Source organism: Callionymus lyra, chromosome 17, assembly GCF_982586985.1.
Source record: "Callionymus lyra chromosome 17, fCalLyr1.hap1.1, whole genome shotgun sequence".
NCBI classification, from domain to species: domain Eukaryota; kingdom Metazoa; phylum Chordata; class Actinopteri; order Syngnathiformes; family Callionymidae; genus Callionymus; species Callionymus lyra.
In genome coordinates, this window is record NC_141834.1 from 13,056,233 (window position 1) to 13,070,765 (window position 14,533).

Here is a 14,533-nt window from a genome sequence, read left to right on the forward strand (position 1 = left end):
TTAAGACACATTTGTATATTTTATATTTAACTCTAAAAGAATTCTAAAGAATTATTAATACCACACACTCTTTATTTGGAACTTGAGAATTTGATATTTTCATGTGCACATTTTTTTTTTTTACTTTGCTCAATATTACATGGAAATGTTTTTATTTAATTGCATTTTTTTATAGTATTTGATAGAGAGTATTTCTACTTTTTTCCTAATTAAAAAATAAAACTCTTGGATTTTAATGACACCAACAATAAAGTTGCATATTAAGGACCATTTATCAGATTTTTTTTAATTTTTTTTAACCCATGTGTTAGCTCTGGGTCAAGTTGACCCGAAGGCCAGTACACAAATGTGTTTGAGGTATCCCTTGTGTTGTCTCCGGGTCAAGGTCAACGACCTCCTACCACTGCATATGTATTTATGGAAGCCAGGGAGGTGGTTGACCTTGACCCAGAAACGACACAAGGGATACCGCAAACACATTTGTTTTCGGCGCCCTCAGGTTACTTTGACCTAGTAATGGCACGAGAGTTAAGTTTAAAAAAGGAACTAAACAGGACAAACGCTTAAAAATCACAAAGAAAAGGAAAAAAACATGCGAAAAGCTTTTTAAAAAACGTTACACACACATACCCGTAAAACATACGAACAGAGGACAAATCGTACACCTCGTGTTTCTAATCCAATGAATAATTATATAAATTATTCGGCGTTGTGTATTTTTTAACATCCTCGTGTATCTCTCATAATCCCATGTGATGTTTTTGTGTTATTCTGCGCTGGCGAGCCGCGCTGCGGGGGGGCGTGGCTTCATTGTATAGGCAGGGAGTGACTGATCTACCTCTGGACGCCTATTGGCTGTCCTCGCGTCCAGGGGGCGGGACCACAACTCCACAAAACAGACGAACCGCGGCTCCGGAGAGTCAGTCCTTGAATCAGTGCTTGAGTCAAACAGACTTTGATTTATATTTTGTCTCTGGAGAGTGACTTTTGAGAAGATCTAAGATGGATTTGGTGTGTGTTCTGGGTTTGCTGCTGAGCATCTGCGCCTCCTTCACGTCCGCGGACCGACACAGCGTCTACTGGAACAGCTCCAACCCAAAGTAAGTGCACGTTGTAGTAAATCCACGCAAAACCCTCCACGCGTGGAGGGGATCACTCGTAAATCTTATATATGTTTATTTTTATCCTCATTTAAGTGTTGAGTCAATGCAAGCATCAGATGATGATCCTCTGGCTTCACCACTATATTTAACTTCAGGGAATAAATAGAAGCTATTTGTATTATTCAGTCGCAACTATTTAAGAAGTGATGTATATTTGGTGAGTCAGGGAGGGTTAAAAAAAAAAAAGAAAAAATAGGGGGGATAATTTTGTCTTGAGGTCAGAGGTGTAATTCAATCCGGGCACTCAGTGGAATCAATGGATCTCGACAGACGCTCTCAGATGTATGGATCTCCTACCAGGGAGATCCTCTTGCTTTCTATAATCTGGGAGAAACTCCAGATCCTGATAAATCCAAGGGTGGAATCTATTCTTCCAATCTCTATAGTCTTCTTGATGTGTTTAGCTCCGGGTAATTGGCCTTTAAACTAAGACAATAGACTCTGGGATTAAATGCAACAAAGGGCAGAAAAGACCTTCTAATGGGATGAAGAGCGAGTGGAAAAGTTTGGTTCTGTGAGGTTTTTAGTCAGCATTAATAATTGTGTGAGTCAGTAATGATTGACCCACCTGAGTTACACCTGAGTCATCAGACGGAGCGAGTCATGTGATCCAGGTGAGACTCCCAGATGAGTGTTTAAGGTCACATTAAATGGTTTTAACTCCAATGGAAACCAGGTTTTCGGTGGTATTGTTGTAACAAATTATGCTGATTTTAATCATTTTGGCTCCCTTTTGTTAATTTGGAATCTCTTTCACAAGCTTGTTTACACAATACACGCAACAATGGTGACGATTTAGAAAAGAATCTTGGCACGGGAAATCCAGATCGACTCGCTTCAAGACCTTCTGACTAAAAACCCATTTCCTGGCAGCACAGTATTGCGTGATTTCGACACACGGACCTGCTTTTCCTTTCTGTGGAAATTTCCTAGAAGAAACGTAGGAACCGATATGGTTGCGCAACAACATGACAGCAAATAAAAAGAGACCCGCTAATCCACTTTCAGAGCCAGACCCGTTCGCTTTATCTTCCTCTGTGGCAGATCGAAGGGGCCCTTGAGAAGAAGAAGAAAAAAAATCGAAAAAACATCTTCAGTACTTGTAAGATTGTGAAGACACAATCTGACCTCCAGTGCCTGAGTCATAATTCTCTTGCACATGTCCCTCTTATCTCTTCACTCCTCTGCATACCTGCCTCACCCCTTCATCCCCTTATCCACAATCCATCCATCCCGTTAGTGTATCCAGTTAAAAGGACCACAAGGATGAAAATGTCGTATTTTGACACATGTTTCCAGGATCAATGAAGTCCCGATCATTGGCGTTCAATGATTCTGTGGCGAGCAGATGGCATAAGTCGTTTCTTGTCGCGACTGATCCGAGCTCGGACGTCCTCCCGAGAGGGTCTCGAAAACAATGTTTCGTTTACAGATCGAGTGTGTATTTCAGACACACACACACGAATATGTGTGTGCACGAGGAGTGGCTGTTACCGTCGACGCGAGTGTGACTCACACTTCCAGACACTTGGGGGCACCGGGGAGAAAAACTTGGGGAGGTTAATATTAGCCGCAGACAACATTCCACTACGCTGTTACTATAATCAACTGTGTCAGCTGCGTCTGTTCCTCCTCCACTACCTGTCTGACCTCGTCACGGCCGAATAACAGTTTGTAAATACGATCGGGCTGTAAGAAGATTAAAAGAAATTAAGAGATTACGTCGTTATAATCTGTTATTATTGATCTTATTTATGAGGAATTACAGAAGGAATCTGTGTCAGGTCCAATATATAAGCAATTTATTGTACTAAACAGACTTAAGTTATTTCCATTCTGCTTTAAGTTTTACCTGCACCTTTTATTTTCCACCAGCAGGGGTGAATATATCTGCAGTGTCTGGTCTAAGTCAGTCATATTTTATAGTGATTCAATCAATCAATCAAAAGGGAAATTGACCCGAAATGTTTTCCTTTTGTTTTCATATCCAGTCCTGAGTAACACAATATTTAGTTTTCAGTCTCAGGCCTGTCTCGACAAGCACGGGCAGCTATGAGGGGGTGTGTGGGGGGGGGGGGGGTCTCGCTTAAACATTCTGCTCTCTCTAGTATCACCCTCTCTTTACCCGCCTGGTTGTGTTGTTGCCCTTTAATCCACATGGAACGAGCGCAACCCAAACGCAGATTACATTCGACGCCGTAATCTGACCATCTGACCCAGAGACACAAAAGCCGTCTGTCAATGCACATTTATTAATATATATGCGCTTTTTTATTTTATTTATAATCCCGTGATGTAACCTCTTGACCTTTAGTCCCGACAAAGTGGTTGTTGTTTTTTTTTATAACCGTATAGTAAAGTAGAAACTAGGCTACAGTGGATTACGGTCGAATAAATGTTACGAGTCTGGACTTTTCACCGTTTGTTTCTAAAACGCACCTTTTTTTTCGGCTCCTTCTATCTTCCATTTGCTTTCCTTATCAGCAGTCCAGACTTCCTCCCCCCCCCCCCTCGTCCTCCTCCTCCTCACCCTCTGTCTTTCTGACAAACCTTCCTCTGTTTCTAGTCGACTCTCAGAAGAAGAAAAAAGTTGTCGTAGTATGTGTGGGCGACGCATGCCTGCGTCTGTGTGCATGGATCATTCATGGGATTGTGCGAATACCTGCCGGACCCCCAACCGTCCTTTCCCGGACTGACCAGCAGAATTAGCAACTTGTACCTAAAGTGTTGACGCCATTTTGGAATGGAAACGTATAGATTAACTCTCAATGACCCCCACCTCCCCACCCCAACATATTGAACCTGCCATGTTGCCATTTGGCCTCCCGACTATTCATCACAGACGGAACGAAACGGGAGGGAAAAAAAGAAAGCGTTTAAAAGGGAGGAGGAGAAGGAGGAGTAGAGGTCCAAAGGGTGAACCCGGCAGGGAAAGAGGGAAAAAGAGGAATTTGTGTTTGGGGAAATGAGTCTGGATGAAGAGATCTGGTTTATTAAGTCAGACTTGGAGGACACAACGAAGAAGAAGAAGAAGGAGAAGGGATGTGTGGGGGGATGGGAGCGTTTTTAGGAGAATAAAAGGAAAAGGCAGACGGAGAGAGGGAGAGGGTGGACAGTGATGGATGATGGGAAGGGAGTTCAATCGATAAGTAAAAGTTTCCATTCAAGAGATACATTTTTGTCCAAAAAAAAGATTGAAAATTTGAGGTAAAAAAAAGGATTATTAAAGCAGGATAGTTGAAATCTTTGGGGTGTATTGCCTACAGTTTTTTTTAAGGGGGGGGGTGAGTGAGACAGAAATGGAGGTCAATTCCACTTGAGCAGAGTTTCGGGTCCGGAGCTAAAACCATTAGAAGTGCTGACAGGTCTTTAGCCGGAGATGCCTTTAATACGGCCACGAAAATTAATAAGGTTTTCGCCGTGAGAGTTGGTGCGGAAATCTGATGAGTGTGCCATCCATACCCCCCCCCCCCCCCCCCAGATCCCACCTCATCCCCCCCGTTGTGACATTCCTGCACTGATTACCTGCAGCACAAATGGTAGCAGTGGTAATAACAGAGCCTGGGGGGGGTTGGCGAGGAGGGGGTGCATCTGTTTAGTGTTTTCGTCGGTGCTGACAACTTCGTACAAGTGTGTTGTGTGTGCGGAAAAAAAAAAGACGGTCTTGTCTGCTGACTCAGATGCTGGTGCGAGACTCTCAGCCACCCTGAACTCTGAACCCGTGACCCCCCGGCTTGTCAGTTGTGCAGTGAAAGCTCCAGGGGTCAGCGAAGAGCTCCCCATCTTCGGTGACAAATGGTGACAGCGTTAGGATTTGTTACTATGTTTAGTTTTGGTTATTTGTCTGGATAGTGAAATCGAGTCCTAGGCCATTTTTTTAAGTATGAAGGTAAAACTGGTGCATAAGTGCCATGAACATGTATCACGAAATCTGTACCTGATCTATAACTACGTCGTAAAACACAAGCTACATTTACATAATTAAAATAACCGAAAATAAACTATGACTATTGTTTTTTTAGTGTACAAGTTATGAGGATGTTTGGAACTTATCCACCGGTTTTACCTTCATATTGAAGCTGTAGTACTTCAATACAGCAAATTTTATCGTAAAAAACGTGGTCGTAAACACGAAAAAACTATATAAATGATGGTTTACTGTCTTCTTAGTGTAGCATTGCTGTTCTTAAAATATTGTTATTCATATTTTTTAAACAGATACTCCAACATAAGACAGTTTTTTTGAAGTAACTAGGCTACAAATAGTGTTAATTTTAGTCCTTTTTTGTCACCAGAATAATGAAAATCTTCATAAAACACTTGCTTTATATCATTTTATCTCTGAAAAGTACCCTTAAAAATGGTCGGTTGAGTGAGTGTCTATTTCTGACACTGATTGAAACGAATAAACCAGGAAACTGGTTTAAAGATCGCAAGAACAAACCGTGGCTTTTCATACTCGCTCTCCCGGATCGACTTCCTTATTTCCTTCCAACGCCGTAAGATCCGAGCTAATGTTTAACCGACGTGGGATTGTTATCGACGACCTTGCGATGCTTCCTGACGTCAATCCTGCGCTGGTGCGAGAACGACCCGCCCGTGGGTGCAAAAAAAAAATCAACAATAAAAACACCTTCAACCTCGTCTGTTTACGCACATCTCCATCCCTTTTTTCAAGGAAGCATTCGCGAGAGGCTCCGGGTAGACCTCGGCAAACAGATGTGCTTCGCGGGGCCCCGGGCGTGAGCCGCTCTCAATGAGGGTCTTCAGAGACCACCATCAAAAAACAAGAGCGCACACACCGGGGAGGAAGAAGCACGCACCTGGCTCGACACAGATATCACCTTATTGTGACTTTCACTCTCTCGAGAACTGTCAGTCGGGGGGTGACGAGTGGGGGTCCGCAGAAGTTTGTCTTTGATGAGAAATGAGTCTAAAGCTCCAGAGAGCGAGAGGTCTAAGGTAGGAGCTGGAGGAGGCTGTGTAACCTTCAGGCATTTTGTCTTTGGGGCTTTTTTTTGGGGGGGTATAATTACACCCTATTCATGCGCCGTCCCCTCCCTTTCTTAAGAACACATTGGCCCCAGACCCCTAACAGCTTTTAATTAGCCGGAGCAATGGACGACTCGAGGGGGGAGGAGGTGGAGAAAAGGCTGAAGGGGCGGGTTTCCTTTTAAAAGCATGAATATAGGCTGTCAATGAAATTTGCAACAGAATCTTTTTTCTTTCTACAGGCTATTGTCGAGCTTTGTTGTCATGCAGATAAAAAAAGGAAATCATGAGAAAAGAAAAACATTTAAGGAGAGAAGGTTCGCAAAAAGTACTATGAGTATACTTGTTTTATACTGAAATTGAAGAACACTTTTTGATATTAACTAGAGGACAGTATACGAATTTGATCGTTGGTCAACTGTATTATTGTGGTGATCCAGAAGTTAACGTTGCAAAGGATTATGGGAGTGGGCTGGCAGACATATTTTTATTGTTTGCTATTGTTAAATACAACAATTTAACAAAAATATGTTACGTATGTTCCATCTCCTGCATGAAAACTTAAGGTTGTCTGTAAAAAATAGTACAATTTCAATTTCAAGAAGATACCTAGTGTATTGGAAGTATAGAGAATGGTATACTTTGAAACTTTATGGTTTATTTTACGAAAATAGTCTTAGACTCGGAACGTATACCTAATACACTGGTAGTATAGAGATGAGTAAACTTGAAAGTATACTTCAGTAAACTCAAAATGTTCCGATTACCTATATTGCTATTGTGATGAAAAATATAAGTTGTGTACTTTAAATCGACGGAACCTACAGGTAACAAATTTAGGACACTACAAATACATATACCTTAGTATACTTTACGTTACTTAAGTATAGTTTTGTGCCGTGTACCCAATTCGGTTCTTTGGTGGCACCGATGGAAATGCTTCGTACACAAATCAAAACTTGATAATGTGTGAAAACTAATAAGATACAAAGGTAGTAAACATTAGATTAGTAAGTTGTTTACAAGTTTTCTTGGTGTTTTTTTCTTTAAGAAATCGTTATGACGATTTGATTTTCCATTTGTTAGACTTGATCTTATGACATTTTTATTAATATCGAAGCAAGGGTTTTAGTATCAGTACAGGTATCAAAAAACTTTGATTAATACAAAGCCCTATGTTTACTTATAAAATGAAAAGTTTTCCGTTTTATGCTAATGCTAGTTGGAGTTATCCGGCCAATTAAGCATCTACAGATGTTTTTCTTTCCCTTTTCCGTGACACTCTCGCTCTTGTAAACACACAAACAAAGGCAGAAGTGTACACACACACACACAAACACACACACACACAAAGAGCCGTTTCTAGAGATTGCTAGTGGATGGTGTTGATCTGCTTATTAGCCGGGATAACAAGAGTAGAACTGTGCTTCGCTAACAAAGCATGTTTTGACAGGTAGCTGCAGCTTACACACCCTCACACACACACCCTCACACACACACACACACACATGCTGCACAACAGGCCATGAATTAGGGGTAGAGAGACTGGTGTTTGGAGCCAGTGTGTCTGTGACTTGACCAGGGGGTCCTAACAGGAGCCACAACAACAAGAGGTGGCTGGGGCCGAGGGGGGGGATGGGGTCACGGTCACCACGTCCTGCACTTTGAAGCTGCTACACACACACACACACACACACACACACACACACACAAACAATAGAGCGAGAGCTGCAGTGTTGTCACTCTTGCAAAAACATAACCAAGGGATGGAATCGAGCAAGCACTCACACGTTGTCATTCGATTTAAGCCCCGGATCAGATTCCCAGATTAGAGCGTGTTGCCACTCGAGTGTGTAATCAGAGGAAACGCACAACAATCCTGCTTTTTTTTCTAGAAGCACCTGCATCAGAAAAAAAACAAACGAAAGTGTTAAAAAGGTTTTATTTCTCAGTTTTCCACCACGTGTCGCGGAGACGCCGGGGCCCGACAAGAGCCGTAAAACTAAATGAAGGGTGAGGATGAAAAGAAGTTCTCAGCCCGACGGTCTCCACCCACCGCTGTCTGACCCTTTGATGGGGAATCATGTAGCGACCGATCGAGAGACCTGGAATTAAAGGCGACGATCATGGATAAAAACGTCCAGGTGCAAAAAAAAAAACCTCCGACAGACGACGAGGCTGGAAAGACTTGCGGGGGTTTGAGCTGTCGTTTAGAATCACGTCTGCGTGTGAGCAGGTGAGAAGTGAATCTGTGCTCAAGGGGGGAGAAGAGAGAGCTGAGAGGTTCTGTCAGGGAAAAACAAAGTGAACTGGTCGAGCCTGACGGAGCTTCTAATAGCGCCCGTCGGAACAGGCAGATGGAGCAACGACGACCCGTGTTACCTCACATCTGTACTTACTGGTGTGATTATCGGCGATGAGTTATTCAAAGTGTCAGTTTGTGCAGGTATTATGTTTGCCATTTAGTGTCAAAAATGATTTAAAGCAACATAGAATTGGCAAAAACTACACTTTTTGTGGCTACAGTCATTTGAAAATTGATTTATTTGAGTGATTTAATGGCGTAAGTCTTCAGCTTCCAGCGGTCTTTCAGGCTACAACGTTTGTTATTTTAGATGAAACCACTGAAAGTCAACAACATGTCATCAGTTATCGCCAATTTTGGACTTTTATTTTGAAAACAGGAACCGTCATTCAGCAAAAGCTCTTCGAATCACAGAAATCAAAATTAATTTTCTTTTTTGGGAGGTTTTTCGGTTTAAAATGAGGAAACAAAAGGGATGTTTTAATAAGGAAAGGTTAAGTTGACAAATAATAACAATTGAATATCGGTTGAAAAAGAAACAAAACGTTAAAAATTGATAGCGGTTTTGAAATGTTTTTTGTTTCGCCAAAACACTACTTGAATGTTGGTGTACTCATCAGTTTTCGTGGGGCACGAAAATCCTTAAATATAAAAAGAAAATGAATAAATAAGGGAGAATGATAAATGTGGGGGGAGAAGATCCATCTTTGTTTCCTGTTTTCAAAATAAAAGTCCATTTAGATCGACTTGATTAATCCCTCTGGAGAAACACATCATAAAAACAAGAACAAAGTGCAAAAAACAAGTGTAAAGAACGTGGATCAAAAGGAAATAACGCAAAGAAAAGGGTTATTCTGTTAAAAGGAAACTGAATGTTGGGTCGTTTGTCCAAGTTTGGTATCATTTTCTGCTGAAAACAAATGGTTTTAAGAACACAAATCTCAGTGGAATCACTGAATCATACCTATGCTGTGAATAACACAACATCTGTTTCGCTATAAAATAGAAACTTTTCTAACCAACCTTCTCTCTCTCTCTCTCTGTGCAGCTTCCTGTGGGACGACTACACAGTGGAAGTCCGCATCAACGACTACCTGGACATCATCTGCCCGCACTACGCCCACGGCGAGGTGTCGTCTCACGCCGCCGAGCGCTACGTCCTGTACATGGTGGAGAAGGAGGACTACGACGTGTGCAAGCCGCACTCCTTCGACCAGCTGAGGTGGGAGTGCTCCCGGCCCTTCGCCCAACACGCTCCGGAGAAATTCTCCGAGAAGTTCCAGCGCTTCACGCCCTTCACTCTGGGGAAGGAGTTCAGACAAGGAGAGAGCTACTACTACATCTGTAAGTGTTTATTGCTGCTGAGATTCTTGCACGTTTTGGGAATTATACTCATGGAATTCTGTCGCTCCGCAGCCAAGCCGATGCATCACCACGGGCTGGATTGCCTCCGTCTGAAAGTGGACGTCGCCGGACACAAAGGCGCCGGGAAAACCCACTCGGAGAAGAGCAAAGCCGAGGAGACGTCGAAAGCCTTCGATCAGGGCAAGGGGAAGTTCCCCGCGGCGGGGGGAGTCCACAATCCCTCCAACAGACTCCCTGCAGGTGAGAATCGTTCCCATCCCGTTCGTCAAAAAAAAACAACCTTCAGCTGCTTCTGTTTACCTTTGTTTTTAAAGCAATGAAATCTAACTCTCCTGCTCCCTTCCCTCAGACGACCCGACTGTGATGGAGCCGAAGGTCCAGCGGAGCATCGGCAGCTCGGGATCACAGCTGGTCTCCGTCTCGCTCCTCCTCCTCACCACGCTCGTCGCGGCCCTGCTAACGCTGCACTAGAGAAGAGGGTTCGGACCCCAGGGGGCCGGCCCCCCGGGATGGACAATCACAATTTTTTTATATATATATATATATATATATATAAGGTGCTTGAGTGTGTTTCCATGGAGTGAATGTGGAGCGTGGATCGTTCCGAAAAAGAAGAAGAAGGAAGAAAAAAAAGGACCTCAAAGACTCTTTTTTTTTTTTTTTTTGGTTTTTAACTTAATTATGATGGTTCGCATGTCGACCGTTGAAAACGCACAACTTTTTTCATGTGACATCTGAGAGCCGAGCGAAGGAACGGGGATCTGAAACGGGGCCTCGGACGCATTTTGTCAAATAAAAACAAAAAAAACTAAAGGCTACGTTCACGTTACAACCACACACTCGTACTTACTGGCCAGTAAACCTGACTTAAATCAATTAATTTGATGATTATATTGAATATAAATACTTTAACCTTCTGTGGGCCACGTAAACTGACTTTGAGGGCCGGATTTGGCCCCTGAGTCGTGAGTTTGAACCCTGCAAAAAAATTCTGAATTAGTCCTACTGACTAAAAATGTTGTTGGTCAAAAATAACTTAAGCACAATCAACTAAATCGACAAGACTTACTTATAAAATAATAAAAAATATATATTTTTGATGGCGATGTTACGTGAACGTAGCCAGTTCAATGTTTATCTTCCATTTCCAGTGAAGCTTTTTTGTATTTTTTTTACGCGTGGAATTGTGAGCTACTGCCAAAGCTTGTGTATGATTAATGTGGAATGAAACTTCAGTAACTACTGTGATTCTTTACAACAACAAAAAAAAGAAGCAGAATACAATGTATTCCAATACAATTTGATATGTTTTTTGATAAGTGCATGTCATTCAGATTCATGCGTAAAATCCCGGTAATGCATCCACTGGAGAGTTTGTTTTTAATGGTACACTATGACAGATGTTTGGTCCAACGTTGTTAAGCTTCATTGGAAACCTTCTGAGCGTTCTAATCTCACCTGTGTCTATGTATAAATGTAAATATGTAGATTTGTAAATAGAGAAAAGTTATAAGAATATGTTGTAAAAAGACTCATGAGATGTGAAGTAATAAACTTTTGTCTGTTTTTTAAAATAACACGTGACTTTGTTTTTGTTATGACATGCTTGAAATGTGGATCACAGTAATGTGATTTTTTTTTATTTGATTGTGAGACAAATAGAATGCAATTCAATTTATTCAGGGGACGTTTATATGCATTTATTAAGGAACTAGGAAAAAAGTGATAATTTGCTGCAAAGAAAAACATGTTTTTTGTAAATTTGTTGAAGATAATTATGTTTATTACGGACAAATCACGATTGATTAACTAAAGTCTTCAATTAAAAATGGGATAAGATTGGTTTTGAGGTTTTAAAAAGTATTAACAACAAATTATCTTGTTTATTATCTTAAGAAAAGTGCTATATGAATAAAATCTATTATTATTAATTGTTATTATTATAGTTAAAAATGATAATCCCTGATGCAACACTAATAGACTCAGGGACACAGAGGAATCGATAAGATTTTATCTATCTATCTATCTATCTATCTAATTGAAATAGGGAGAATAGAAATGTTATGGTAAACTGTAAAAATAATAATTAAAATAAGCAAATGATCAAAGGCTTTTTTGGACAAATATAAATGTGGCCCAAAACCCACTATGAGAGGAATTTAAGATTTAACTTAATAATCAAAGAAATGTGTTTCCTAATTCTAACTTGAAGAACTATTTTAGTTACCTTTGATCTCTAAGGACTATCTGAGGCCAAAGATAATTGCATAACATACAAAACGTTTAAAATAGCAAAATGAAGCAAAAACACTGAACCTCCTTAGATGAGGTGAAAATATGAAAAGATAAAATGGAAAGATAAAATACTAGCAAGCCATGAGACAGAAGCTTAAAGTTGAAAATATATACAAATTATGTATTTGTTAATGAGTCAGACGTGGAAGTTTGATTAGGTTTCAACAAGCAGCAGAGATTAAAGCAGATTAAATGAAACCCTGATCGACATGGATCAGTCCTGAAGATATAAAGTTTATTTAAACAGTTTGTGTTGCTCAGGAAGGAGCTAAGACAATATGTTCTTTAGTAAAAAATCTACATTCCTGCTCTCACAAGTTTTGAGCAGTGATTTTGAAACTCCTGCAGTGAAGGTCATAGAGGTCAAGTAAGATAGCTCTGGAATCTATTTATAATGCCTTGAATGCCTGAAAGCCATTTTATAAATAACTATTATTAACTATTGATGTGTTCACAGTTTTTTCTAGGATTATATTGTGTCTTAAAAACACTATTTGGATAAATTCATGTCAGGGAACATTTTGCCAGAATATTTGGGCTCAGCTTTTTTATCTGGTGTTTTGACTTCTTCTCTCTCCCTCCACACTTTTACTCCCTCCTCCTCCTCCTCCCTCCACACCCTGGACATTCTGTCTTTCATCCCTGGTGCCACAGTTTGTTCTGGCTGAGATTTCACAGAGTGAAAACCAAACAGCAGACAGTAAAGGGGGATCATGAAGGGGCTCGACGGTGAGGGTCGGAGGAGACTCGCGGCCGGGTGTGAACGTGTCACTCTTACCTCCTCGCCTCGCTTTCTCGCCTTCATTCCTCCGGCGTTTTTACTATTCTGTACATCCTGACGGTGGAGAAGCAGAGGTGCTGCCCACACACACACACACACACACACACACACACACCCCCCCACACACACACACACACACATACACACACACAGGCCTGTTGGAAAGTGGAGGCAAACAAAACCTTCAAACCTCAGAGTTGACTGAAAACTGCCAAAAGTCACCGTCCCTCGCTAAACCGCCCGACATACGTTGATACTCGCAACACTTAAAGAAACGCGATGTTTGTCTTTCCATGATCACGTCATACCTTAAATTCACGGAGGATGATCTCACGCCGGGAGATTGTTTCGGTTCAATTTAACACCCATGTTGTAATTCTGTAGGTCGTCCACGTCAACGTACAACCTTCTGCTGTTTCGGGTGATGTCATCCTGCTGAGCAAGGAATTATACTCAATGGATTTAATATATATATGATGACATATATATATATATATATATATATATATATATATATATATATTATACTGTATATATATATATAAATATTAATATAATATATACATGTATAAAGTATACATATGAATCAGACTATCAAAGTAAAAAAACAATATTTCTAAATTTGGTACTTTTTGTTTTATTTTATTTTATTTTATTTTATTTTATTTTATTTTGTTTTATTTTATTTTATTTTATTTTATTTCAGTTCAGTTCAGTTCAGTTCAGTTCAGTTCAGTTCAGTTCAGTTCGGTTTGGTTTGGTTTGGTTTGGTTTGGTTTGGTTTTGTTTAGGTTAGTTTTCTTTACTTTACTTTACTTTATTTTTCTTTACTATCGTTTAATTTGTTTATTTTATTCCAGTTCAGTTCAGTTCAGTTCAGTTCAGTTCAGTTCAGTCCAGTTCGGTTCAGTTCAGTTCAGTTCAGTTCAGTTCAGTTCAGTTCAGTTTAGTTTAGTTTAGTTTTCTTTATTTTACTTTACTTTCTTTACCTTTATTTTATTTTATTTTATTTTATTTTATTTTATTTTATTTTATTTTATTTTATTTTATTTTATTTTATTTTATTTTATTTTATTTTTCTTAAATTTCATTTAATTTAATCTTTGATTTATTTTAATCTTTGATTTGCTATTTTTCTTTTGTTTTACTTTGATTTGTGTGCTTGTTTTGTTTGAAACTTAAACATGAGGACAAAGATTCCACTAATTGATTCTATTCACTCTTTTTGAAAAATGGATGAAAAGTCTGGGAAAAACACTCAGAGGTCGCAGGTCTGCTCCCAGAAGTCTTCATCATCTTCATCCAGGGTCGGGTCACGGAGACTAGAGGAGGAAAGAGGTGCAGATTTTCCAGCTCCTCTGGGAGAAGACATAGTATCGCCAACCAGTCCTGGGTCCGCCCTGAGGTCTCTTCCCAATAGGACTCGCCAGGAACACTTCCAGAGGGACTTGAACAGGAATCATAAGAAGCAGTGATTCTACTTTGAGTCCCTCACGAATGACTGAGCTCCTCGCCACAAATAAATCTTTACATACTTCAATTTGTAGTTTCTTTATTAATTGAAAACCTTATTTTTCATATTTATTACCGTATTTGTTTTCATTTGTTTTTGTAATTCCTGTATTTGGAAAC

The 14,533-nt window shown here is 40.3% G+C and overlaps 1 protein-coding gene across 1 annotated transcript; it reads left to right on the forward strand.

The window, feature by feature from the left end:
- Nucleotides 1-937: 937 nt before the first annotated feature.
- Nucleotides 938-11,402, forward strand: efna1b (ephrin-A1b). Its single transcript, XM_087812704.1, has 4 exons — nucleotides 938-1,100; nucleotides 9,509-9,804; nucleotides 9,877-10,065; nucleotides 10,175-11,402. The coding sequence occupies exons 1-4, from the start codon at nucleotides 1,003-1,005 to the stop codon at nucleotides 10,294-10,296; spliced, it is 705 nt and encodes a 234-aa protein (XP_087668830.1). The 5' UTR covers nucleotides 938-1,002; the 3' UTR covers nucleotides 10,297-11,402.
- Nucleotides 11,403-14,533: the final 3,131 nt, after the last annotated feature.